The 27,060-nt window shown below is 38.8% G+C and overlaps 1 protein-coding gene across 4 annotated transcripts; it reads right to left on the reverse strand.

Annotated features, from left to right (window-relative positions):
- FAM76A (family with sequence similarity 76 member A) lies at positions 1 to 27,060 on the reverse strand. 4 transcript variants are annotated; one of them, XM_081308678.1, is made up of 10 exons: positions 26,575 to 27,048; positions 25,309 to 25,373; positions 21,838 to 21,892; positions 20,493 to 20,645; positions 14,023 to 14,180; positions 11,679 to 11,765; positions 11,010 to 11,141; positions 6,569 to 6,704; positions 2,881 to 2,982; positions 1 to 2,330 (listed from the first exon to the last, which is right to left on the reverse strand). In XM_081308678.1, exons 1-10 carry the CDS (start codon positions 26,653 to 26,655, stop codon positions 2,244 to 2,246), a joined length of 1,056 nt encoding a protein of 351 aa, XP_081164804.1. In that variant the 5' UTR covers positions 26,656 to 27,048; the 3' UTR covers positions 1 to 2,243. The 4 variants fall into 4 exon arrangements, with proteins under 4 accessions (XP_081164804.1, XP_081164806.1, XP_081164805.1 ...); XM_081308680.1 differs by lacking the exon at positions 20,493 to 20,645 and having other exon boundaries at positions 26,575 to 27,060; XM_081308679.1 differs by lacking the exon at positions 11,010 to 11,141 and having other exon boundaries at positions 26,575 to 27,039.

A 27,060-nucleotide genomic window follows, 5' to 3' on the forward strand; every position in this document is an offset into this window, starting at 1 on the left:
TGAGTCAATATGAATTTTTATTAACACACATTTGTCAAAGTCTGTACAAACCAAAACATTCCTGTTTTAAAATGTCCATTATTACAAACATACAAAGAAACAAAAGGTGTTACCAAAAGTTAGCTACTCAATTTCATGGCAAAACAGTGTCATGATTTTTAAAAATTAAAATTTCAAGACTAAGGATTCTTCTTTCCCTTTTAAGAACTTATGGAAAGTTAGAAAATGTGTGGGTTTGCTTTATATTAAATGCCAAGACCTTAAAAAAAGATTTAGTATAAAACTAAATGTTTTTATATTATCATACTTCAGATAACAGAGTTTCTCAGTCTTTAAAATTTAAAAAAAAAATGACTGTCATTTTTCTCAATCTTTTCCCCATAGCCAATGCAAATGCATCTAAAAAATATTATCTGACAGTTTACCTAAAAGCTTCTCATTCAAAAAGTTACAAAACTATTTAGCACTGCTGTTCCCCTTGCTTAGAAGGGAAAATTACATCCCCTACCAGGGCGATATCTAAGCCACATGGTCCACTGTATCTCTTAGCAGAAGGAAGCCACCCTTTCCACATCTCTGTCCAATTATGTGCATGGCTCCACTTGTGAGAATGCTATCACAGATTATAGAACATCTGCTTTTAACAAGCTAAATTTACTGCTACAATTTTGGTAGACTGAGACTACAAATGTCATCTGCCCTCACCATTACCTTTAACTCTAGTACCCCCCCCCCCGCATTAATAATTCCAGGGTAGTTGATTTTGTTACTTCACAGCACATACTATACACATCCCCAACTTCTTTAAAAAGACCACATAGAGTACCTGAGAGTACAGCTAGAAATACATGTCTATCCCTTTCCTGGAAAAGTGAATCCATGTGCCTATTGTGATAAGAAGGGAAGACAGTCCACACATATCTCTGGCTGACGCCAAACTGCTTCTGAGAAGCACATGTATTCAATACCTTTCCATTAAAAGCAGGGAGTATACAGGCTGGGGTGGGTGAAGAGAAATAGGAAGAAAGTACAATGATATTATTTCTCCCATTTGGACTAATAGTCCATACTTGAGCAGTTTATACTGATCCCAGAGTGTCCCTATAGTTGAACCATTTTGAATCTGCTCCTGTTTAAAAAAAAAAAAATGTTTTCTGACAATAATAGCCCAGTATAACAACTTATATAGGTAAAGGGTATTTAAAAAAAAAAAAAAAGAAGTGGCAGTATGAGAATTTAAAATCAATTACCTAAGAATAAAGGAAGTGGGGGAGGGAAATGTCCAGTACAACCTGGACAACCTTTCTTTCTGCCCTTACTTAAAAAGACAGACTGTTCAAAATCTTTGCAACCTCCCTTAAGTATCTCCTTAAATGATCTTCCAAGAAATCCTCTAAAAGGCACTTAACTCCATACGTATACATTGAAATTATTTCACCTTAGTAATCAGTTTTTAAGATTCTAAAGTTAACAAGAAAGAAAAGATCTGATGCATTTTCTAAAAGCTAGAGAATAGGACTTTTTTTTTCCCCCCAAGAGGCATCGCTTTTACAAGAACAACTAGCTAGGCTACCATTATTCTTTTATCAAGAAAAAGTTTCTTTTTTTAAAAAATAAATAAAACTCTGGCTATACATAGTACAAAGTTCATACATAATATACCTGGAAAAAAACCCAAGATTATACCCTGAAGCAAAAGATTTATTGGAGAGAGAAAGCCTCTCTCATTGTACCAAGTCTTAAGGTGGCAGTTTTTAAAGTTAGAGGGTGGCAGTGATATACAATTAATGCCAAACTATTTGCTCATGGGTATGGCAGGATGCAAGGATGGACATAAAAAATCATTCTGCACATAACACTGAGCAGTGACCACCACAAAAGAACAAAGAGTAGAACCAAAATACATAGAGAAAGAGGAAAGGGAAGAAAGGGATAGAAGGAAGAAAAGGGAAGGGAGAGAAGAAAAGAGGAAGAAATGGTAGAAGAGGAAGAAAAGCATAGAAGGAGTAGTGTGAGAGAAAGAGAAGGAGATTGAACCTGAAATCCCAAACACTCAAGCATGCAGTCATAACACAGCACAAACTAGATGTTTCCATTCAGCTCACTGCAATCACACAAAGAAGGATAACTGTAATAAAATAGAGATTCTTAAGAAAGTTTGCAATTCCCAGAGAACAGCCAGGTCTCCAACCCTAACCCAGGATGACCCCATCTGCTGTTGCTGAAGAGCCTCCTGCAGTCTGTCATGGAGAGGTAATAGCTCCTGACTTTTCGGACTTCTTGCTCTTGGACAAGGCAGCTGCCTGTTTTAGGAGTTCTCGATTTTTGGCCTATAAATTAAATAAACAAATAAATCAGTGTGAGAGGATGTTTGCCCAGGAAAGAATATGTTTTCCATGCAGAGTAAGTTTAATAGACAATAATAATTAATAATGGGATAAGTTTTCCAAGCAGATGTGAAGGCAGATAATGTAGAGGGTCAGGAAGAGATGAACCATTCTACAGGTAAAAACAAATAATAGAAAACTCTAGGGCTTGAGATTTGGTTTAAGGAAAAAAGTATTTGCTAATCTCTTGGCATCCACTATTACAAAAGGATGCTCCATGTAATACAAACTATGCAGTGCCTTAATGAGCAAGTTAAACAGAATCCGTAATTCAGACACCTGGAATCACATCTGGCACATTCCAAAATCAAGGAACCATTTGCAAATTTTCTGAGAGGAAAAGATCAGAACATATCCAAGAGTAAAACAAAAAGATATCCAAAAGGGAGACTAATGTAATATGTCAATACTTAAGAAAAAAAAAAAACCTAAGAGAAAATGAATTAAAATACACTCAGCCAAGTATTCTAGTTACCACATAATAAGCAGTCACCTGCAATTGTTCTGTGACTTCTTTGTGCGTTTTCTCCATTTGGTTCATTTTTGCCCTCATCTGAGATTCCTGGTACTGAAAATCAGCCTTCAACTCGGTAATCTGAAGGAAAAAAGGCAGAGTGACCATAATAAATTTCTATGTAATGAGAACTGTTTTGGTATCAGACAGCTAAGTGGTCCAACAAATTAAAAAATCCAGGGCTGTCCTGCAGATCCATACCTATGCCAAAGCCAGGGAGTATCCTACTTTTTTCTAAAGCTTCCCTGAAAATTATAAAAAATCCTGAACTAACATTTCTTTTCTTTCTTTTTTAAGAGACAGATTTCTCACTGTTCCTCAGGATGTCCCTTAAGTGAGATGAAAGGATCTTCCTGCCTCAGTCTCCTGAATGCTGCGACTATAGGTATGTGTCACCGTGCCTTGTTTTGAATTAGTATTTCTGTTAATTAACCACTAGCAGGTTTTTAAGATTTCATGTTTTGCCCCCCTTTGCTGGGGAATGAACCCAGGGCTTCATGCATGCTAGACAGTGCTATATCACTGAGCTACATCCCCAGCCCTTTTTATTTTGAAATGTTATTCAAGGAGCACAAAGAAGGGACATGTAAGTCAGAAAGATTATTTTGAGTTTAAGAGGCACAGAAGCAATAGGCACATAAATTAAGAATGATATCTAAGCAAAGGCAATGGTGTGGACATAGGCAGAGAGATGTGAGATAATTGAGAGATTATTTGAATGAATGATAACTTGGAGAGTGGCAGGAGAGGAGGCTAAAGAAAGGCAGGCAGGCCAGGCATGGTGGTGCTTGCCCATAATCCCAGGGACTTGGAGGCTAAGGCAGGAAGACTGCAAGTTAAGGCCAGCCTCAGCAACTCAGAAAGACCCTCTGCCAAATAAAAAATAAAAAGGGCTGGGGATGTGACTCAGAGGTTAAATGCCCCTGGGCTTAATCCCCGACCAATAAAAAGGCAGGCATGATGCAGAACAGCTTGTCGCAAGCCAGGGAATGTGTCCTTAATCCTGAAATCTATATGAAACAGTCTATTTGTTTTTGCTCTTTTCAAAACTCCAATTCTGCAAAGCAGTAAAAACAAGTGTTTATTTTGTCTGTTTTGCAAATGTTCTGTTATGTGCCATTCTGATCTGGTCCATGATGAGAATATACTTGGGTCTACTTTCATCTGTCAGTCACATTGTAAAGTTGAAAGAATATGGGTGTCCCCCCATGAATCCACCTGGCAGGATGGTGCCTTCTTTACTGGCAGGATATAGCCCAACACAGTAGAAAGTACAAGAGAGTCAGAATGGGTAATAAATTCATAACCTTGTTCTGCCATTTACTAGCTGTGTGATGACACACTATTTACCCTCTTTAGGTCTGTCTCCTCATCTATAAAATGAGATAGAAATCAGATGAAAATAATGCATGCAGTGGTGCATGCCCATAGTTTCAGTACTTGGGAGGCAGGAGAATTACTTAAGCCCAGGAATTCAAGGCCAGTCTGGGCAACAAAGACAGACTTCATCTCCAAAAAAAAAAAAAAAAAAGGAAAAGCAAAAGATAATTTAACATTGTAAATGTCTGTGAGTCACTTAGAATGAATCACAGCATTCTGAATGTGGTATAAGACAACATATAGCCATGGAGGGAGGAACAGACATAAGGGAGGTAACTGGAGCCCTAAAAGAAAAACAGCAGAGATATTCTTCACCTATAAAATTATGATAATAGGAGCTGAGGTTGTGGCTCAGTGGTAGAGCACTTGCTTTGCACACGTGAGGCACTGGGTTCAATCCTCAGCACTACATAAAAATAAATGAACAAGAGCTCTGTAATGTTTCGAACAATCAATAACAAAAAAAATAAATGAACAAAATAAAGGTATTGTGTCCATCTACAACTAATATATATATATGAAATTATGATAATAATTTTTGCCTCAAAAACTTGTTATATGGGTAGTTAATACATAAAGGCATTTAGAGTAAAACTAGGCACAAAGTCAGCAATAAAAGTTTTTGTTATGAAGGCAAAAATCAGATACTCTTAGCCAGGTACAAAGGCACATGCCTATAATCCCAGCAACTCAGGAGGCCGAGGCAGGAGAAATGCAAGTTCAAGGCCAGCCTGGGGGGCTGGGGATGTGGCTCAAGCGGTAGCGCACTTGCCTGGCATGCATGCGCCCCGGGTTCGATCCTCAGCACCACGTACAAACAAAGATGTTGTGTCCACCAAAAAAAAAAAACTAAGAAATAAATATAATAAAAAAAAAAAAAAAAAAAACAACGCCCTTCCAAAAGGGTGGGGGAAAAAAAATTAAAAAAAAAAAAAAAAGGCCAGCCTGGGCAACTTATGGAGACCATGTCTCAAAATAATATAAAAAGGGCTGGGTATGTAGTTCAGTGGTAGAGCTCTTGCCTATTATGCATGAGGCCCTGGTTTGATTCCTTAGTACTCCTGCCCCAACCCTACAAAATGAGATACTAAGAACCCAGAAATAAAATAATAATAAACAACAAATTAGAACGTCAAAAGCTCCCCTCCATCTAAGAGAGAGGGAGATGGTGCACGCATGTAATCCCAGTGACTCAGGAGGCTGAGGCAAAAGAATTGCAAGTTCAAGATCAGCCTCAGCAACTTAGCAAGACCCTGTCTCAAAATAAAAAATATAAGGGCTCAAAATGTAGCTCAGTGTAAAGTACCCCTGGGTTCAATCTCCAGTATCAATGGGGGTAGGGGGAAGAAGCAGATGACTCTTAGACCAAAATAAAACTGGTCTCATTCTAAAGATATTAATGTAAATATACTAGAAATATAAGAATATAGAAAATATTCTAATGTGCAGATAGAATGTTAACACTTAAAATATTAATAAGGTATTTATGCATTTATAGTGGGTCACTTAGTAAAGGAGCTGCAGCAATGACACAAAGCAAGTGATGCAAGAGTCATGGAGAGGGGCTCACCTAAACACTGTCCAGGGAGTGGGGAGCCTTGGCCTCATACTCTGAGTATTACTGGACCATGGATACAGCCATCCCCATAACAGAAATGGAGATAACAGATTCTTTTAGCCTGACAGCATTAAACATTCCAATTACATAAACACTATTTCTTATTCCAACTCCATGCTTATTCAGCATCTTCTGACTACAATCGTCCAAGGTAGTTCATGCTGAGAATAGTAGTATGCTATTGTATGTCCTACTGTGAATTAAGAAGTAGACACTGTGGTTTTATACATCATCTCCTTTATCTTGGTTAACAAATGTCCTGCCTAAAAAGTAGAACTCCCTTTTTTCTTTAAAATATATTTTTAAAATATTTTGTTTTAGTTGTAGTTGGGCACAATACCTTTATTTTTATGTGGTTCTGAGAATCGAACCCAGGGCCTCACACATGCTACTCTACCACTGAGCCACAACCCCAGCCATGGAACTCCCTTCTTAATGCTAAGAAAAATCAGCTTTTTGAACCCACTGGGCTAAGGTAATTAACCTAGGTAATGTCATCCCATGAGTAACCACAAATGGTTAGCCTCTCCCTAGGACATCCCACCTTGCCATGGGATCTCTCTAAAAGCATCAATAGTAATTACTCAATAAATTTCAAATAGTTATCATCATGTCCCATACACCTTACCCTTGCATCATTCTGGTCTGAAAAGTGTTAACTAACCATACCTTTTTTTCTTTCTCTAAGATCATTTGATCCTTTTGATGCAACATCTTCTTCAGAGTAGCTACCTCTTCTTTCAGCTGAGCAATGATGACAAAGTGGTCAGTGCCTGGTGAATCCAGAGCCAGGTCTGGGGAAAAGCTGAATAGAAAAATGGAGGGTGAAAAAATCATAACTTGGATGGACATATACTTTTCTCTACCTCAGGATGCATCCTAGGCCACTTGACTATGAACTCCTCAAGGGCAGGAGTAACTATTTGAATTCCTAGTATTGAGGACATTGCTTCATACACACCAAACTCAAGAGCATTTGCTGAACTGGAACTACACAGGTTAGGTGATCATAAGAATGACACCAACTCAAACCATAACACAGTGGTATCCTGTAGCATTTTCTCTCAAATTCAGGATTAAAGTAAATGCTATATTCTAAGAGCCTCAGATACTCCTTCAGGTTCACTAAAGGTCCCCAAGATGTACCTCGGAAAGAGCTATAATATCTGTGATTAGAAAACGTCCCTAGAATTCTGGATAGATGATAGATTATAAGTGTATACATTATGAGGAGATGTGGCTTCTGAGAAGATGCTGCATTTCATACCAGTTCTTTTTGTGAAAAACTACTAGGAAGGGGTTGGACATGGTACTACATGGCTATAATCCCAAAACTGGGGAGACTGAGGCAGAATTACAAATTTAATACAAGTCTCAGCAACTTAATGAGTCCCTAAGCAACTTAGAAAGTTCTTGTCTCAAAATAAAAAATACAAAGGGTTGGGGATGTGGCTCCATGATAAAGCATCCCTTGGTTCAAACCATAGTACCAAATAAATAAATAACTTAAAAAAATAAAGTAAAACAAATCAACTTGCTATGACAATAGAGTAAGAATTTGTAGTTCTCTTTGTGGTTGGTTCTTCCTGTTTTTTGTTTTGTTTTGTTTTCAGTGCTGGGGTTCGAACATAGGGAAGGCCTCATGCATGTAAGCAAGTGCTCTCCCACTGAGCTACATCTTCATCTCTTTTTTAAAATTTTATTTTGAGACAGGATGTCACTAAGTTGCCCAGGCTAGCCTTGAACTCTGAGATCCTCCGTTTCAGTCTACTGAATAGCCAGGATTACAGGCATTCACTACTGTACCTAGCTCCTTCTTATATCTTAAATCACATCCCATCTTCTCTACTTGGGAAGAAACTCCAAATAGCAAGCCTGACCACAGCACATACTTCCCCACAGTTACCAAATCAAACATTTCTATGGTTAGAATTGGAAGACACATTTCATTGATGAGAACATTGTCCCCCACTCTAGTCTACATGAAGCATATAAGAAGAATGTCAGAGGAAGAATGAACAGATTAATTTCACAAACTGATCCTTGTACAGAATTATTGGATAACAAAAAGTAAATGCAAAAGACATATGACAATCTCTACCAGTTTCATATGTGAAGTATCCTTATATCTGCAGCTTTACATGTATTTCAGTACTACCAAGGACCTGTCTTTTCTCAACCAACAGTCTATATAAACATACAAATACAGAAATGAATGAAACAGAGTAATGAGCTAGTAGTATAAGTAAATCATCATTGTCCTCAAGGGTCCTAATGCTCTCCTCTGTTTCTTGAGAGAAAATTCTTCTCCTACCAATAAATTGTGACAAAACCAGTTCTGTCTATCCTATGTTAGGGGCTTATCTCTCTGACTCTCTAACTCTTCGTCCAATAAGAACCACAGAAATGAAAAAAGAGGATTATGTTAGCAAGACAGAAAAGCCAGTCTTTTTTCAAATACCTTCAATGACAGGGAGCTCATTACTTCTCCATGAAACTTGTCTCTCCCAAAAGCTGTTAATATAATAATCTTCCTTAAGTTGAACCCAAACCTGCCTCCCTATAACCCTGCACATTGGTCCTCAAATGCCACACAGAAGTCCTATCTTTCAGGAGGGAGAATAAAATGAAATTACAAGGAAAAAAAGGATCTTAAGACACAATAAGCCACAAGGTCTGCCTCGATGACACTCACTACCCCAAAACTGCTTTTTAAAAATTTCCTATGGAATAATAAATAAATATGATCAAAAAGTAGCTGGTACATTTTCTCAAGGAAGGAATGAATGATAATCATTAGCTCAGATTTTCCTTAAATTAAAAAGTTTTGTTACAACTTTAACAAATTAAAAATAGTGAGGCTATAATTTTTGAAAAACAGAAAAGACCAAGCCTTATGATTATTAAACTATTATAGAAAGTTAAGATAATGTGTTCTGTCTGTACAATATAGGAAGCTAATGGATAAAGAATAAGAGAAGAAAAAAATATGCCTTGGTACTAAATAAATAGGAGAGGAGAATCATTGAAAAGTTAAGGAGCAAACTTGCAGAAGGCATAAAGAGTAAATATTAAAGAGTAAGAGCATAAATTTAAAAGTATATGAATATTTTAAAGGTGGGGACAGGAAAGTGGTTTGTGATTAATTAAAAAGTGAGAGGAAGGTAAATAATAGACATTTTGACTGATAATACTTGGTACATAGGTATGCATTTAAAATTTTTTAGTCTGTGTGACTTAAAAACGTCTTAAAAAAACAAAGGACTGGGGCTGGGGATGTGGCTCAAGCGGTAGCGCGCTCGCCTCGCATGCGTGCGGCCCGGGTTCGATCCTCAGCACCACATACCAACAAAGATGTTGTGTCTGCCGAGAACTAAAAATAAATATTAAAAATTCTCTCTCTCTCTCTCTCTCTCTCTCCTCTCTCACTCTCTCTTAAAAAAAAAACAAAAAAAAAAAACAAAAAAAAACCCAAAGGACTGTTGGAATGCTTCAGGTTTGTTTGTTTGTGTACTAAGGATTGAACCCAGAGGCATTCTACCACTGAGTTATATCCCTACCTCTTCTTATCTTTTGAAACAGGGTTAAAGTTGGCCTCAAACTTGAGATCCTCCTGCCTCATTCTACTGAGTTACAGGAGTGCACCACTGCACCCAGCTCATAATGCCTTTTTTTTTAAATTTTTTAGTTGTTGAAGGACTTTTATTTATTTATATGCAGTGCTGAGAATCAAACCCAGTGCCTCACACTTGCAAGGCAAGTGCTCTACCACTGAGCCACAATCCCAGCCTCTAAGAATTTATTTTAAAAATAAATTAAAAGCAGGAAAAAACCCACAAACTAAACAGAATAGCAAAATGTAATTTATCCTGTGTTATGAATGTTTTCTTAAAAATACAAATAAGGGGGCTAGGGCTATAGCTCAGTGGCAGAGTGCTTGCCTAGCACTGGATTCAGTCCTTAGCACCACATAAAAAATTATAAGTAAAATAAAAAGGCATTCTGACCACCTACAACTACAAAAAAATTTTTTTTTAAATACAAATAAGGGGAATAAAATGTTAAGACTACTAATATAGTATATTCAAATAGAATTTACGTATGTGTAAAAATTTTTCCAGATTTCCAATTTTGAGATTAAATTATACTTTAAACAATCAGTATGTTCATCTAAGGAGAAAATGATCTTTCAGTATCTTGTATGGATAAAAGACCTCAAGAATCAGCATCCTACATGAGGAATACAGTCACTGCTGGTGACTGAACTCTGAGATGCAATAAAATAGTCTGAACAGAGAGATGGAGTTTTTAGTTTCTTGTATCCATGGCAATGGACAGCAAAAACAGTGCAATATTTCAAGAACAGAATAAGCTACTAAATGATAAACTTAAAGACTACTTGGTTAAATTAGAGGGCATGAAAGAGCTTTATCAAGGTCATTCAATCCAACCTGGGTTATAAATGAGCACAAACAGAAATGAAAACTCTAAAGGTATAGGTCTTTAAAAAGAAAAAGAAAAAAACCTAGAAAAAGAAAAATAAATAAATACAGGTATAGGTCTTGGCTTGAATGCCTTGCTTCTATATAGAGAGGTGAGAGGATCATTTGGGCCTGGGCAATGTAGTGAGACCCTGTGTCCTAAAAAACAAAGAAAACTTCATTCCTTTAAGTAGTTTTTGAAGGGTCATGCACAATGACAGAGATGATAGACTATCTGCCTCACATGCTTTCAGAATGGCCAGGCTGACTGCTCAGAGAATAGAAAAATTGATCACAAAGATGGTCTTCATGGTTCCTTCCCTCATGTAATCTGAACATTTAGTTACATGTTTCCAGAAGGTTTAATTCAAGAAGTTTAACATAAATTAAATTAGTTGTAAAAAGACACTATCTTGGTAGGGTCTGAAATAAATTTAATGAAAAAGACAGTGGGAAAGAGTAAATTTCACAGATGTTTTATACTCTGATGAATAAATTCAGCCCTGGTAAGTCTATTTGAGGGTCTGTTCCCGTATCCACCACTGAATGGGAGGGAGAACTGTGAATGGGAGACATTTTCAGACTAGAGATGATTCCAAGGACTTAGGGACTGTGTTAGGTGATCTCACTTCAAGATGCCCGGGCCTGGAGGAACAGGAAAATGGTTGGCCCCAAGACTCTGTTGGGAAGTGGCCCACTGCACCAACACGGACGGGGCACTCTGGATATTAGGACAAAGCAGCTCGTAAGAGGAAGCATCGCTGAGAAGGAGAGAGGAAAGTGAGGAATAAAATTATGCATTTAGACAGGCTGGAAATAAAACAAAAATATTTAAATGCATCTCATTCTCTTCTGATCCAGTATCTGCACTGGGCTGGCTTTCTGAATGCTATGAAAGTATGGAATACCTCTCACACAACACTGCGTTAACCCCACCTGTCTCTGCTCTACCTCTGAAAACCAACTCCTACCCTTCCTAGAGGAAGCTACAGGCACAGACCACAATGAAAAACATTCAGTGTTTACCAGTGTAGGACAGTTAGTTAGTGAACTGCAGAATTCAACTGCTATTAAATCCAGTTACAAGTTACACATTCTTATGCTTAAATAAGATTTGACTGATATCAGTACTGCTGTTTATAAGTACTGTTAAATATATCAGCTATCAAGTAGCTAATCCCTCAATGGTTCACTGACAGCTGTAGACTAGCTCCAAGGTACAACCTAAAACATATTCTAGTTTTAGGTACTGTGTATGCATTTCAATTGTGTGTGCACACATACTCCAACTGGCTCACCTGTCTCCATTTGTTGTGATTGAATCAAACTTGGATTTTTTCTTTGGGATTTCATTTTGAATTGAAGATGTAGAAAGTGTTTTCTGGCTTTTAATGGCAAAAATAGAGAAATACATGTTAGAAATCAAAGATTAATAAGATACCACAATGAAAGTCTGTCTATTGAACCAATATAAGATAGTAGCTTTTCTGTGCAAGACCTTATTTTCTTTTTCTTTCTTTCCTTTTCTTTCTTTTTTTTTTTTTTTTTCTTTCTTTCTGGGATTGAACCAAAGGCCTCATATATGCTGGGCAAGTACTCTATCACTAAGCTACAACCCTGATCCTTTTTTAATTTTGAAACAGTCTCCTAGTTGGCCCAATGGTGCACACCTGTAGTCTCAGCACCTCAGGAAGCTGAGGCAGGAGGATCACAAGTTTAAGCCAAGCCTCAGCAACCAAATGAGCCAAGTGAGACCCTAAGCAACTGAACAAGACTCTCAAAAAAAAAAAAGGGGGGGGGGGCTGGGGATGTAGTTCAATAAGCACTCCTTGGTTCAATCCCTAGTACCAAAAACAAAAACAAAAGAAGAGAAAAGAAACAAGGTCTCCCTAAGATTCCCAGGCTGTCCTTGAACTTGCAATTCTGCTTCCTATTCTAGAGTAACTGGGATTGTAGGCATGTGCCAACATGGCTCAGATAAGGTTCTTATCTGAACTTCTCTTATCTGAACTCTTACAAAAAAAGCTTCTTAAGTAGCCCCCAGACCTTTTTACTTCTGATGCTTCTCCACCAATCAAGGTTGTTTTTAATGCAGATTTAGTCTCTCCCATGCACAGATCCCTTCAGTGGCTTCCTACTAACCCAACTTCACACTCCTTTATTAGGTCTGCATGATCCTTTTTCCTTCCATTCTGCAGCTTGCAATCACAAGCTTCAACAGAGTAAAAGGACTTCAAATTCTTTGTAAATGCTATTCCTTTAGCCTAGGATGCCACTGCCCAGTCTTATCTGATGATCCAACTCATCCCAAGATCCAGTTACCTAACAGCTCTTCTCTAAGCTTGCCATGCCTTGTTTCCTGAGATGGTTAATTATTACTGCCTCCCATACTTGTATCTTGATATGTTCCCACTGTGGTGCCCTTCACATTAGGCTGCAATGATTTGATTACAAGTCTGTCTTCTCTACCAGACTGCATACTCTTGGAGAGCAGCATGACTCTTTTGTTCACCTCTATATGCCCAGCAGAACCCCTGGTCCATTAGAGTACTTAATGTCTGGTGAATAAACAAAGTCATGAGGGTAATAATAAAAAATAACTAAAATATATTGAATACTTCCTATGTGACAGTTATAAAACTAATCACTGTGCATGCACTATATAATTTATCTTTACAACAACCTCATGAGGTAATATTATTATTTCTTTTATTTTACAGATGAGAAAACTTGCCCAAGATACCCATAGAAAACTTGGCAGAGCCAGGATTCAATCCAGAGCCACAGATCTTAACACTACTACAGATACTCTGACAGGAAGGTTAAGGCATCAATGGAAGAACATTTTTTGACTGGATTTCACTCTAACAAATCTAGAATATCTATCACTCTCCTGGCCAAATAGACATTTTAAAAGCTGTGTCCCTCAGGAAGTGAAATGTCTTTTAAAGAAGAAAAAAAAAAAATCCAAAGGATGACAAGAACACTACACATGGAGTAAGTTCCACAAAACTTTAAGACACAATACGAAGTCAGAAAATTCTGACACCTTAAAGTGCACCAAATGCAGTGGGACACACCTGTAAGCTACTCAGGAGGCTGAAGCAAGAGGACTGCAGGTTTTAAGGCCAACCTGGATAACTCAGCAAGATCCTGTCTTAAACAATAAATATATTAAAAGGGCTGGAGATGTAACTCAGTGGTAGAGAACCTCTGGGTTCAATCCCTAGTGGTTTTTGTTTTGTTTTTTAAGAGAGAGAGAGAGAGAGAGAGAGAGAGAGAGAGAGAGAGAGAGAGAGAGAGAGAATTTTTAATATTTATTTTTTAGTTTTTGGCGGACATTGTTTGTATGTGGTGTTGAGGATCGAACCCGGGCCGCACGCATGCCAGGCGAGTGCGCTACCGCTTGAGCCACATCCCTAGCCCGTGTTTTTTGTTTAAAAAAAAAAAAAGAAAGAAAGAAATCAATCTCCCTGGCTCTTGAAAGATACAGGAATTATAAAATATGATAAATGGGATTCTTCCTACAGGCTTGTCACCAAAGAGAAAATGGGAAAACTTATACAAGACAGTATCTTCCCTAACTGCCCAACATCTTACCTACCTAGCACTTTTAGTCCTATCTCATGCACCTGGGGTTACCTGTTATAATGGCTACCACCACTCAGGCGGCTGTACTGTTCCTTCTCCTGGTGGCCTGCACGAGAAGAGCTGCTCAGGTGCTTCCTTTGCTCTTTGGTCTTCTGGAGAACACGTTTGTATGAAAGTGTGCACAGCCAGCATAGCAATTTCCCATCTACCTGAAAGACAAGGCGACAAAGATAAAGAACAGGAAATGTAGTGCAGTGACTGAGAATACGGGCACTAGGAATTAGAACCCCTGGGTTAAGTTCCAGCTCTCCCACTTGTCAGCTGTGTAACTTTGGGCAAGTCACAGAGGGCTGCTACAAGGATTTAGTAACATAATGTACATAAAACACTTAGCATGGTGCCAACATAAAAGTTGTTTAGTAAAAACAGCCTCTATTTTATTCCTGCTTATTTTGTTTTTCTTCATCTTAGCAAACACAGACCAGAGCAAAGGTCCCACAAGAATTTCAAAAGACAGATGTTTCCATGGTGCTCATTATGGGAAACTCAGCAGGGAGAAGGTAGAAGATGAAACAAAGTTTATACTTCGCTTTTTAAATGGACAAATAAAAATTGTATGTATTTTCATGTATAACATGTATTTTTTGTGTGTGTGTGATGTTGGGGATCGAAGCAAGGCCTTGTGCTTTTTTAAAAAGGCAAGCACTCTACCAATTGAGCTATATCCCTAGCCCCAACATATAGTCTTGAAATGTATAGAAATTGTGAAATGGCTACATCAAACTAATTAACAAGCCTTACCTTACCTTTTTTTTTTTTTTTGGTGTGTGTGGGGATACCAGGGATTGAACTGAGCCACACCCCAGCCCAATTTTGTATTTTATTTAGAGACAGGGTCTCATTGAATTACTTAGCGCCTCGCTTTTACTGAGGCTGGCTTTGAACTCTAGATCCTCCTGTCTCAACCTCCCAACCAGCTGGGATTACAGATATGCACCACTGCTCCCAGCTACCTTACATTTGTATTTGTGTGTGTGTGTGTGTGTGTGTGTGTGTGTGTGTGTGTGTGAGAGAGAGAGAGAACACATCTAGCAGGACATGGTAGTGCATGCCTATAATCCTAATGAGTTGGAAGACTGAGGCAAGAGGATTGAAAATTCAAATCCGGGCTGGGGATGTGGCTCAAGCGGTAGTGCGCTCGCCTGGCATGCGTGCGGCCCGGGTTCGATCCTCAGCACCACATACCAACAAAGATGTTGTGTCCGCCGAGAACTAAAAAATAATAAATATTAAAAAATTCTCTCTCTCTCTCTCTCTCTCTCTCTCCTCTTTCACTCTCTCTTTAAAAAAAAAAAAAAGAAAAAGAAAATTCAAATCCAGTCTCAGATACTTAGCATGGCCCTTAGCAACTTAAGGAGACCCTGTCTCAGAAAATAAAAAGGGCTAGGGTTGTATCTCAGTGGTAAAGCACCCCTGGTTTCAATCTCCAGTACCAAAGACAAACACAAACAAAAACTAAAAAATCTCTCTTAGCAATCTTCAAGAATACAACTCATGGGGCTGGGGATGTGGCTCAAGCGGTAGCGCGCTCGCCTGGCATGCATGCGGCCCGGGTTCGATCCTCAGCACCACATACAAACAAAGATGTTATGTCCGCCGAGAATTAAAAAATAAATAACAAAAAAAAGAAAAAAAAAAGAATACAACTCATTATTAACTATACTCACCATATTGTACAATACATCTCTTAAACTTATTCTCCCTAAATGAAATTTTATAACCTTAGACTATCATGTACCCAAACTCTCCCATACTTCAGTTTTAATACATTATATAATGGCTCACAAAATGGCATACTGGATACCTTCTCTGAGATGGAAATAATTTCCCCAGAGAAAGACGAATGGATGTGTAGCTTCCAGACACCAGTCCCTGGTGGCAGCCTTCCATTGCAGTCTAAACTAGATAATGTTGATTCCTTTAAACAGAAGCAGCTGTGCACCAGAGAGCCAGACACAAACTAGGAAAGCAGAATGACTTCCACCACCCTCTAAAGCTGGGGTGCCTTTGTGGAGCATTTGGAATGCAAAACCCTTTGTGTAGAGCTGGGTGTAATTACTCAGGTTGCTGATATTTTATAGAATTTTATAGCCTGCATTTACAATTGCTAAAATTAGATCATATGCACCATCTCGAACAAGGGTTTGTTACATCATTGTTCTCTAACTCATCAGCAATTCATCAGTCTGAAACTATCCTCTTCCTTCTAACTCCACTACTTCCATTACACCATTCTCATCTGTCACTACTTCAAGAGCCATTCAAAGGACCACCCTACTTCTCATTCCTGGGGCCTTGTGAACTATTTCTTCATAGCAGCCGATGAGGGCTTCATAAATGTAAATGTGATTGCATACTCTTTCCTTAAAATCCAAGATTTTCTCATCTATTATAAAATCCAAACTTTACAATGGCTAATGTGATTTAAATGCAACCTCTACCTAGTCTATAACAACTTCATTTTCTTTCTCTTCCCCTTATTCACCCTGCCTTCTGTTCTCCCCAAGTGCCAAGTTCATTTTTACTTTAAGGTCTTTGCACAGTTGGTGTCTCTTCCAGAAACCTTTGCCCTCGAGAGTGCCTACTGTCTTCTCATCATTTTAGTTTCAACTCAAATGTCATCTCCTGATTGCCCAATTTAGGTGGAAACCTCACTGACTTTCTACCAGGTACTCTAAAATTTGTGTTTATTTATGTCCTTCTTTGTCTTCATACATCTCTCTCTGATACACAAGAATATAAAGTCTGGCTCGGCAGTGGAGTGCTTGCCTAGCATGCTTGAAGCACTGGGTTTGATCCTCAGCACTGCATAAAAATAAAATAAAGGTATTGTGTCCGCCTATATCTAAAATAAATAAATAAACTTTAAAAAAAGAATATAAAGTCTGTGAGAATAAGGTCTTATTTAAGAATTTAACAAAGGATTATTTTTAAAATTTTAATTTTAGTTGTAGATGGACACAATATCTTTATTTATTTTTATGTAGTACTGAGGATCAAACCTAGTGCCTCACACATACAAGGCAAACACTCTACCACTGAGCCATGACCCTACCCCCTCAACAAAGGATTAAAAAAAAAAAATGCAATTCCACTGAAAGAAAATAAGTATTGAACAAGAAACTGCACAGAGAACCAAGGATAAATCTTTCCTCTAAAATAAATCTTTTCCTCTAAAATAAACTTAGGGGCTGGGGATGTGGCTCAAGCGCGCTTGCCTGGCATGCGTGTGGCCCGGGTTCGATCCTCAGCACCACATACAAACAAAGATGTTGTGTCCGCCAAATACTAAAAAAAGAAATATTAAAATTCTCTCTCTCACTCTCTCTTTAAAAAAAATTAAATAAAATAAATAAAAATAAAAATAAACTTAAAGCCAGGAATGGTGATGCATGCCTGTAATCCCAGCACCTCAAGAGGTTGAGACAGGAGGATTGAGAGTTCAAAGCCAGCCTCAGCAACAGCAAGGCACTAAGCAACTCAGTGAGATCCTGTCTCTAAACAAAATAGGGCTGGGGATGTGGCTCGGTGGCCAAGTGCTCCTGAGTTCAAGCCCTGGCATCCCCAAAATAAATAAGTAAATAAACTTTAAACATAAAGATAATCTTGAGAATTAAAATATCAAAAACAAATTATTGTCAGGTGTGGTGGTGCATGTCTGTAATCCCAGCTACTTGGGAGGTTGAGGTAGAAAGATTACAAGTTTGAAGACAGCCTAGGAAACTTAGCCAGACTTTGTCTCAAAATAAAAAAAATGAAAAGGGCTGCGGATGTAGTTCAGTGAGCACTGACTTAGCATATACTAGGTTCTGGGGTCAATTCCCAACACCTAAATATACATATATAAAACACTGATTGAGCACTTAAATCTGTATCAGATTCCATTAAGGAACTTAGACATAATAATTCATCCTTTCTAACACCACTGAGGTCTGATCATCTGCATTTACAGATAAGAAAACTGGAACACGAATAGATTAAGCTGTCCAATTTCATATAACTAATTGTGAGACCCTGTCTCTAAATAAATACAAAATGCATTCTGAGTCTGAATGATCCATTCTATGGTTGAATGTGTATGTGTTGCTGAGGATCAAACCCAGAGCCTTGTGCATGCTAGGCAAGTACTCTATCAATAGATTACATCCCCAGCCACAAAGCACCCTCTCTTAATCCCTGAGTTTAGCCTTCTCTATTTTTTTTTTTTTTGAGGTAGGATCTCACCATGTTTCCCAGGCTGTTCTTAAGCTTGTGATTTTCCAGTCTTAGTCTCCATCTTAGGCCATGCCATGATGCCCAGTAGATGTCTCAAAAGTTTTTGAGTATGTCTAAAAATATCCCAAACGCTTAGGATTGTAACAAGTAGAAACTTAAGGAACTCTAGTATAAACAGATTTTTTAAATTAGCTATACTAATTAATATTAATACAGGTACCATTTATTGAGTTATATTACGTGTCAGCTCAAAATTGTTTTATATAACTATCTCATTAAATATCTTCATGCCCCTAGTGAAGTATTTACTTTTATTCCTGTTGAGAAAAATAAAGAAACTGATGCATAATTAGAATAAATTTCCCAGGTTCATTTAGCTAGCTCCAGGAGTAAGAAGGGACTCAGATGTGGGGGACTGCAAAGCTTGCATTATTGCCTAGACCTGGGCAGCATACAGTTATAAGCTACCTCTTGATTACTAATTCAGCTTCTCTAGTATCTTGATTCAGAGAAAGGTACCCTAGTTGGCAGGAGTACTCTGGTCACTGAAAGTTATATCCTTTCATAATAAATGAACATGTTTGGTTAGCAATAGTCAGCTCTTGAAAGCTTAAGCATCTCTGAAAATTACCTTTGGCCACTGAAAAAGAATTTCTATACTATATTCTTCTAGTCAACAAATATTATTTTATTACATACCATATGCCAGGCCTTTGGAAATATATAGTAGAAACAATAAGATGGGAAAAAAGCTAATTTTTAGCAAGAATGGAAAAATACTTATTTATAAGCAAGATCAATTTTCACAATGTTACATGCTATGAAGACAATAACAGAAAGTAATTGGATATAAGGAGTAGTAATTGTGGGAGTGTAGTAAAAGAAGGTCTCTGTGAGGAGGTAGCATCTGGGTTGAAACACTGTGGAGAGGGCACATCGGGCAAAAGAACAGCCAGCTTAAAGGTGGCAGTGTTGAGGAAATGAGACTAACATGTCTGAAGGACTGAAAGGCAGCCAGTAGGAATGGAAGAAGGGAAGAGACTGGAAGCATGACAGAAGATGAGACTGACTGCTGGGTACAGGACTTGCAAGTAAGGAAGGAGTTTGAGTTTTAGTTCAAGCATAACCAGAAACCATGGGAAATTTTTAAACAGGACACTAAATAACTATGTTCTTGTGATTTTTTTGGTGGGGGAGAAGGGGTTATCATGGTTTGAACTCAGGGGCACTCAATCACTGAGCCACATTCCCAGCCCTATTTTGTATTTTTTATTGAGACAGGTTTTCACTGAGTTGCTTAGCATCATGACACTGCTGAGGCTGGCTTTGAACTCTTTGATCCTCCTGCTTCAGCGTCCTGAGCTGCTGGAATTACACACATGTGCCACTGTATCCGGCTTCTTGTGATTTTTTTTTTTAATATCTTATTTTTTTTTTAGTTGTAGTTAGACACAACACCTCCATTTTATTTATTTATTTGTATGTGGTGCTCAGAATTGAACCCAGGGCCTCACACATGCAAGACGAGCACTCCACTGCTGAGCCACAAACTCAGCCCCCGCTTCTTGTGATTTTTAACTTCAACATATAAAAACATTTAAAGAGCTGGGCTCAGTGATCCATGCCTGTAATCCCAGCAGCTCAGGAGGCCGAGGCAGGAGGATTGTGAGTTCAAAGCCAGCCTCAGCAACAGCAAGGCACTAAGCAACTCAGTGAGACCCTGTCTCTAAATAAAATACAAAACAGGGACGGGGATGTGGCTCAGTGGTCAAGTACCCTTGAGTCTAATCCCCAATACTAAAAAAAAAAAAAAAAAAAAAATGTAAAGAACCAGATATCAGATATTAATACTAGTAATAGCACTATTTTAAGTCACAACCTCCTCTTACAGAATTTACTATAGACTTCTGCCAATTACTACCTAGAATACAATATTTCCAATTACAGGGATATTGATCCCTGTAATTTGGATTCTTGTAAAATGTTGGAATATAATGGCTTACATTTGATAAATTAAACAGTCTAATTACCTTCTTCAAGGCCAAGAGGAGAACCAAGAAAGGAACTCTGTTATATGTCTTTTATAAAGTTTTTTTTTATTATTTATTTATTCTAATATGTTATACATGATGGCAGAATGCAATTCATTTCACATTACACATATAGAGCACTGTTATATGTCTTTTTAATTGGCCCACTTTAATTTCTCTGAAAGAAAAAAAAAATCAAGAAAAATACATATTTACCTTCTTTCTATCATCTTTCCTGTCAAACGCACACTGCTGCTTGCACTGCTCACAAGAATATGGTGGTCCATACTTCTTCTCTGAATTTGTGCAACGCTGGCATTTATTGCCAATAAATGCTGCAATTATGTTGCAATACTGACAAGGTTTGGGCTTAAAGAGGGGGAAAAATGCATCAAATAAACATGTGATAAAATACCAGTACATTTTTGTAAAGCAATAATTCCTACAGAGTAAGTAAAAATATATTCCCAACTTTATAAATTTGCTTTTAAGTTGATCAAATGAAGCTCATTTGCGGGGGAGGTACTGGGAATTGAACTCAGGGGCACTCAACAACTGAGCCACATCCTCAGCCTATTTTGTATTTAATTAGAGACAGAGTCTCACCGAGTTGCTTAGCGCCTGGATTTTGCTGAGGCTGACTTTGAACTCATGGTGCTCTTTTTTTTTTTTTTTTAAAGATGTTGATGGCTTTATTTTATTCATTTATGTATATGTTATGCTGAGAATCAAACCCAGAGCCTCACACATTCTAGGCAAGCGCTCTACCACTGAGCCACAACCCCAGTCCCCAAAACTTATTCTTAAAACAAACATTTTTCTTCACAAGACTATTTCTTAAATAAATGAACAAATGACAAAAACCCATTAGTATGCATGATGAGATTTCTATGAGAAATGCAACAGAACCAGCTCTTTGGAGAAACCAGCAAGTGCTTCCAAATTTCTGAAAAGGCCACTTTACCATCATCAGTGTATAAACATATCAGGAAAATGCCTGCACAGATAATGTTCTTTTTTTTGTAGGGGTGGGGAGGTTACTGCAGATTGAACCCAGGGGCACTTTATCACTTAGCAACACCCCTAGCCCTTTTTAATTTTTTATTTTGAGACAGAGTCTCACTAAGTTTCTCAAGCTGGCCTGGAATTTGCCAACCTCCTGCCTTAAGACTCCTGAGTTTCTAGAATTATAGGCATGAGCCACTATACCTAGCTTAGAAATAGTATTCTGAACACTAACATTAAGAAGAAAAAAAAAAGATAATTCTTCAAAATAGTCAACTATTAACAAAGAAGTCAAGACACAGGATTCATCTTTCACCTCATCTTTTCATACTGATCACTAATGCCACTCAAGGAAAATTATAATCAATCCTGACAGAGTAACTATAAACACAGAAGTCCATTTCAGTAAATATTAAATAGATTAAAAAATGACATACTAGATATATTAATATAACTAGTTCTAATAAAAATGTTATAATGACATTAATAGTCTACAGAAGAAAAATTTCCAAAAGAACCAGGTACTCACTGTTAGGAACAGAGAAATCTTACTTACCGTTCCATACAACTGCACATTCTGAGCACATTTCTTGCAAATTGTATTGGTTTTGCTATTAAAGAAAAAAGAAGACAAGTTTTTCTTAGATCATCTGTAAATGAATTCCTCCTTAAGTCTAAGGAATTTGCTCATTGCCCAAGGGCAAGGTAAAATATGGTCTGGACACTTAATTAACTGACTTTCGAGTATCTATCTGGCCAATAGCTCTTTGAATTATTATGTGGTTATTAATTTTGTCATCTCAAATAAAATAAGTCTTCACTTAATATGAACAGTGAGTTATTTCTGATTATGACATCTTTAACTACCATATAAATAAAACTATCAGATATGGAAAAGATTTCAAAATATGTTAGATCGGGGTGCAATGGCACATGCCTGTAATCCTAGCAATTCAGGAGGCTGAGGCAGGAGGATAGCAAGTTTGAAGCAAGCCTCAGCACTTAGCAAGACCCTCAACAACTCAGCAAGACTTTGTCTCAAAATAAAAAAAATTGGGTATGTAGCTCAGTGGTTATTAAGCACCCCTGAGTTTAATCCCCAATATATATAAAAAAAATTATGTTAGAGTAAAATGGACTAGCAGAAAATAAATTAATTCTCTTTAATTCAGATGAATAACTGACAAATTTAAGATAAGGAATAAAGTATTTGGATTTAGAAAATAAACTCAGAGTGCTAGGAATATAGCTTAGTGACTGGGTGTTTGCTATTCAATCATGACCTTAGACAGACTAAGGTCCTCTGTAAGTAAAAGCATATGAAAATCCCAGAGGTGGGGAAATAGACTTTAAAACCAAATATTTCATCAAAATTTCTGATTTCTCATCAGGCACACTAGCACACACCTATAATATCAGTGACTTGGGAGGCTGAGGCAGGAAGATTGAAAATTTAAGGCCAGGGGCTGGGGTTGTGGCTCAGTGGTATAGCACTCACTTAGCACATGTGAGGCCCTGGGTTCAATCCTCAGCACCACATAAAAATAAATAAATAAAGATATTGTGTCCAACTAAAAAATAAATATTAAAAAAAAAGAAAAAGAAAATCCAAGGCCAGCCTCAGCAACTTAGCAAAGTCCTAAGCAACTTAGCAAGATTCTGTTTCAAAATTGAGTTAATCCCCAGTACTAAAAAAAAATAATAATCTGATTTCTCTGAGATAAGCATTGACAAAAATAAAAATAAATAAATAAATAAGATACTCAAACAAAATACTTTCCAGGGCAGGGCAATTTTCTGCTACTTAAAGAAGGCAGTTCAAGCTGAGTGTTGTGGTACACACATGTAATCCCAGTTAATTAAGAGGCTGAGGCCAGCTTAGAAAACTTAGACCTTGTCTCAAAATAAAAATAAAAAAGGTTGGGGATGTAACTCAGTGGTAAAGTACTCTCCTCAAATGCACAAGGCTCAATCGCCAGTACCACCCAAAAAGAAAAAAAGAAAGAAAAACAGTAAAGAACTGAAGTGCAGGTGTTGAGGATGTAGTTCAGTGGTAGAGTATTTGCTTAGCATTAGTGAAGCAGCACAATGCATGGGTGTGGTGGCATATACCCCTACAATCCCAGCAGCTCAGGAGGCTGAGGCAGGAAGATTACAAGTTCAAAGTCAGCCTCAGCAACTTAGAGAGGCACTAAGCAACTCAATGAGACCCTGTCTCCAGATAAAATGTAAAAAAGGGCTGGGGATGTGGTTCAGTGGTTAAGGATCCTTGGGTTCAATCCCTTGTACCAAAAAAAAAAAAAAAAAAAAAAAAAAAAAACCACACACACACACACACACACACTCACACACAAAGAAAAATGACCTTAGGCTAGGGTTGTGGCTCAGTGGTAGAGAGCTTGCTTAGCATGTGTGAGGCACTGGCTCTCTATTCTCAGTACCACATATAAGTAAATAAATAAAGGTCTATCAATAACTAATAAAAAATATTTTAAAAAAAAGAAAAATGTCTTTTCATGATCTTCGATTAATTTCTGTGTGTGGTGTAAATTAAGGATCAAAGCTCATATCTCACCATTACACAAAAATTAATTCACGATGAATTATTGGCCTAAATGAGAAAGATAAAACACAGCTCTAAGTATGATCCGTATGATCCATTAATAAGAAGTTCAATAGGAAAAGTTAATTGATCTCAGAAATGAAAATCAACAGAATAGTGGTTGCCTACGGAAAACAAGGAGTGTTGAGGATTGACTAGGAGGAGGCATGACAGGACTGAAAGGAATGGGGGTAACATTCTGTAGGTTTAGGGGTTACTATTTGTAAAATTCGTTGAATGAAGTACTTAAGATTTGAGTATTTTGCCAGGTGTGGTGATACAAGCCAGTAATCGTAGCAACTCAGGAGGAAAGGGTAGGAGGATCACAAATTCAAGTTCAAGGCCAGCCTCAACAATTTAGCGAGGTCCTCAGTAATTTAGCAAGAGAGCAAAATCTGTCTCAAAAAAATTAAAAGGGCTGAGGGGTTTAGGGTTAGGGCTCAATCCTAGTACCAAAAGGAGAGCGCAGGCAGAGATTGATTCACGTCAGGAAAGTGTAAAATGAGTTTCAAATGTGGCTAGGGCTAACAAACCTTTTATCAGGATTGTCATATTTCTAAAAGTATCTTCTTTGACCTTATAAATTTTTCATCCTCTGTACATATACATACTGGAACTTGAGGCTCATGTTTTACTGCTATGGGGTTGGTTTCTTTAGGGCTAGAAGATCATAACCCCTATATAAAATGATCAAGGACCTGAAAACTAAGTAACTTTAAAAATGTAAGCAATCAGGGATGTAGCTCAGTGGTAGAGTGCTTGCCTAGCATGTATGTGGTTCTAGGTTTGATCCTCAACACCACGAAAAAATAAATAAGTAAATAAAAATTAAAAATTAAAGGAATGGCCAGGCAGGATGGTACATACCTATAATCCCAGCTATTTGGAAGGTGGAAGCAGGAGGACTGTATATTGAGGACAGCCTATGCAACTTAGTGAGACTCCCATCTGAGAATAAAAATTAAATTGGGGGGCTGGGGTTGTGGCTCAGCCATATAGCGCTTGCCTAGCACACCTGTGAGGCCCTGGGTTCTATCTTTAGCACCACATAAAATAAATAAATACAATAAAGATATTGTGTTCAACTACAACTAAAAAATAAATATGTATTTTAAAAAATTAAATTGAATTAAAGAGGGGTGGGGATGTAGCTTAGTGGTACAGCACTGCCTAGCATGTTCAAGGGTTCAATTCCTAGTACAGAAAAAAATTAAAAAAGCAATCAAAGGATAAAATTTAGGATATAATGTATGTATTATACACCCTTCAATGTATCAGGAAACTGTTGAATCTGTAAATAATGTAATTCACTACTGATCTGTATATTACAATGAAATTAATTACAGATCTGCACATGAAATACAAACACAGTTTTTTAAGAGGGAAGAGCCTAATAACATCTTTCATGGTCAACCAAAACTCTACCTCTCCTGCTGGTACTCAGTCCTGCAGTAGGTGCACTTCACAACTGGGTGTGCAATCCGACATTCCTGAAATGAAATGAGGATATAATTTTAAAAGGCACTCACAAATGGAAACAGCCTTCAGTAGGAAGAAGACCTGGGTACTATTCCTAGCACAGCCACTATGCTTGAGTGAGTCACTTAACTTTCTGGGCCTTATTTTCCTCCTCTGTAATATTTGCATCACTGTTGTGCTGTTGATGTGGGAGTAAGAATTTGTATGGTACTGGTCATAAATTGCAAAACAAACATATGAATAAGACCCAGAGTGAGAATCTGAAATCCTAGATTCTAGTTCTGATTCTTGTGCTACTGTGTGATTTTGAGCAGGTTTACTTGTGAAATGAAGGTGCTAGATTAAAATCATTTTTATTTATATATTTAAAACTTCCTTAAATCATATGTAATTTTTAGGCTAAAAAGGGCACTCAAGCGCTTGCCTTCTCTCAGATCTGGTAAACATGGCCATCTGAGGCAATCTTGACATACAACTGTGACTTACTCCAATCAGAGTCACAAACTCTGGATTATCTAAGGATATCTCAACATCACTCTTCAGTGGGCTTGGTAACTTTTATTGTTGCTCTGCAGCACTTCTATTCATTGACATAGGCACAGTGAATGAAGCAAAGTTAGAGACACTGTGACTTTAGGAGTAAAAACTGGTTAAAGCGAGGACCGAAGGCCACCAACTAGATGTTTAAAAGTCATCCTGATTCGTGCGCTTCATTGGGGACTTTTTTTTTAAATAGAGCCTTGCCACCTTCGATTCAGACCGGATGAAGAGTGCCCGTGAGGTGTCCGAGTTCTAGACACTCCTCCCTGGCAACACTCAACTCTCAAGTTTAACCCAGACGGAGCAGGGGGTCCCTGAGTAGGCACCCAGGGCGGACCGCGTTGGCGGGGAAGGCAGCCCAAAGGAATCCCCGGAGTGGCTGGTCAGGGGCAAGTAGGGGATCCGCCGTCCCCCTCCCCCGACCTCGCGGGTTCGGAAAACAATCCCCCGCGGTTGCTAAGCACCCGGACACGCCAGCCGCCGGGGGCCTGGACTGGGCCTGGGACTCCCCCACGTGCCCCGCCGGCCCCCAGAGGGGAGGGAGCGTCTCCTCAGCTAGGCGGGCCTGCCACACCCAGCCTGAGGGACCCCGCCGGGCGTCCCGCACAACCGGGAGTTCCGGGCCGCGCCTGCTGCGTCCCCAGTTCCCGGCCGCCGCCCCAGCCCGCGCACCTTGCACAGCTGCTGCCCCTGAGACAGCGCCTCGAAGGGGAAGCGCTGGTGGCACTTGGTGCAGGCGTAGAGCGCCGCCATGTCCGGCCCGGGCCGTGCTCACCGCCCCGCGGGCCCGGCCCGCCGCTTTATCTGACAGTCTGAGGCACAACCTGGCGGTGGCGGCAGGCTGCTAGCTGCGGCAGGAGGGCGGGTTGGCGCGGGCCGGCGCGGGCGGGCCTGGGCGAACCGGGGCGGGCACCACGGCGCTGAACGCCCGTTCACTGGTTCACTTCGACGTCGATCAAGCAGGAGAGGGTTTAACGCGAAGCTTTACACCACTCTGATTCGATCTGAACTGGAGTACGCCACTGTGACGCGTGAGGCCGCGATTATGTAAAGCGCAGTCACGCGGGGGCGCTGCCTAGGGAGAGACAGTCTCGGGACCGGGACCTCGGAAGCGCTCTGGCTCCTCCCCCTTCACTCAGCGTTCCCGCCCTCGCTCCG

Source organism: Spermophilus citellus, assembly GCF_964194105.1.
Source record: "Spermophilus citellus genome assembly, chromosome: 9".
NCBI lineage: Eukaryota > Metazoa > Chordata > Mammalia > Rodentia > Sciuridae > Spermophilus > Spermophilus citellus.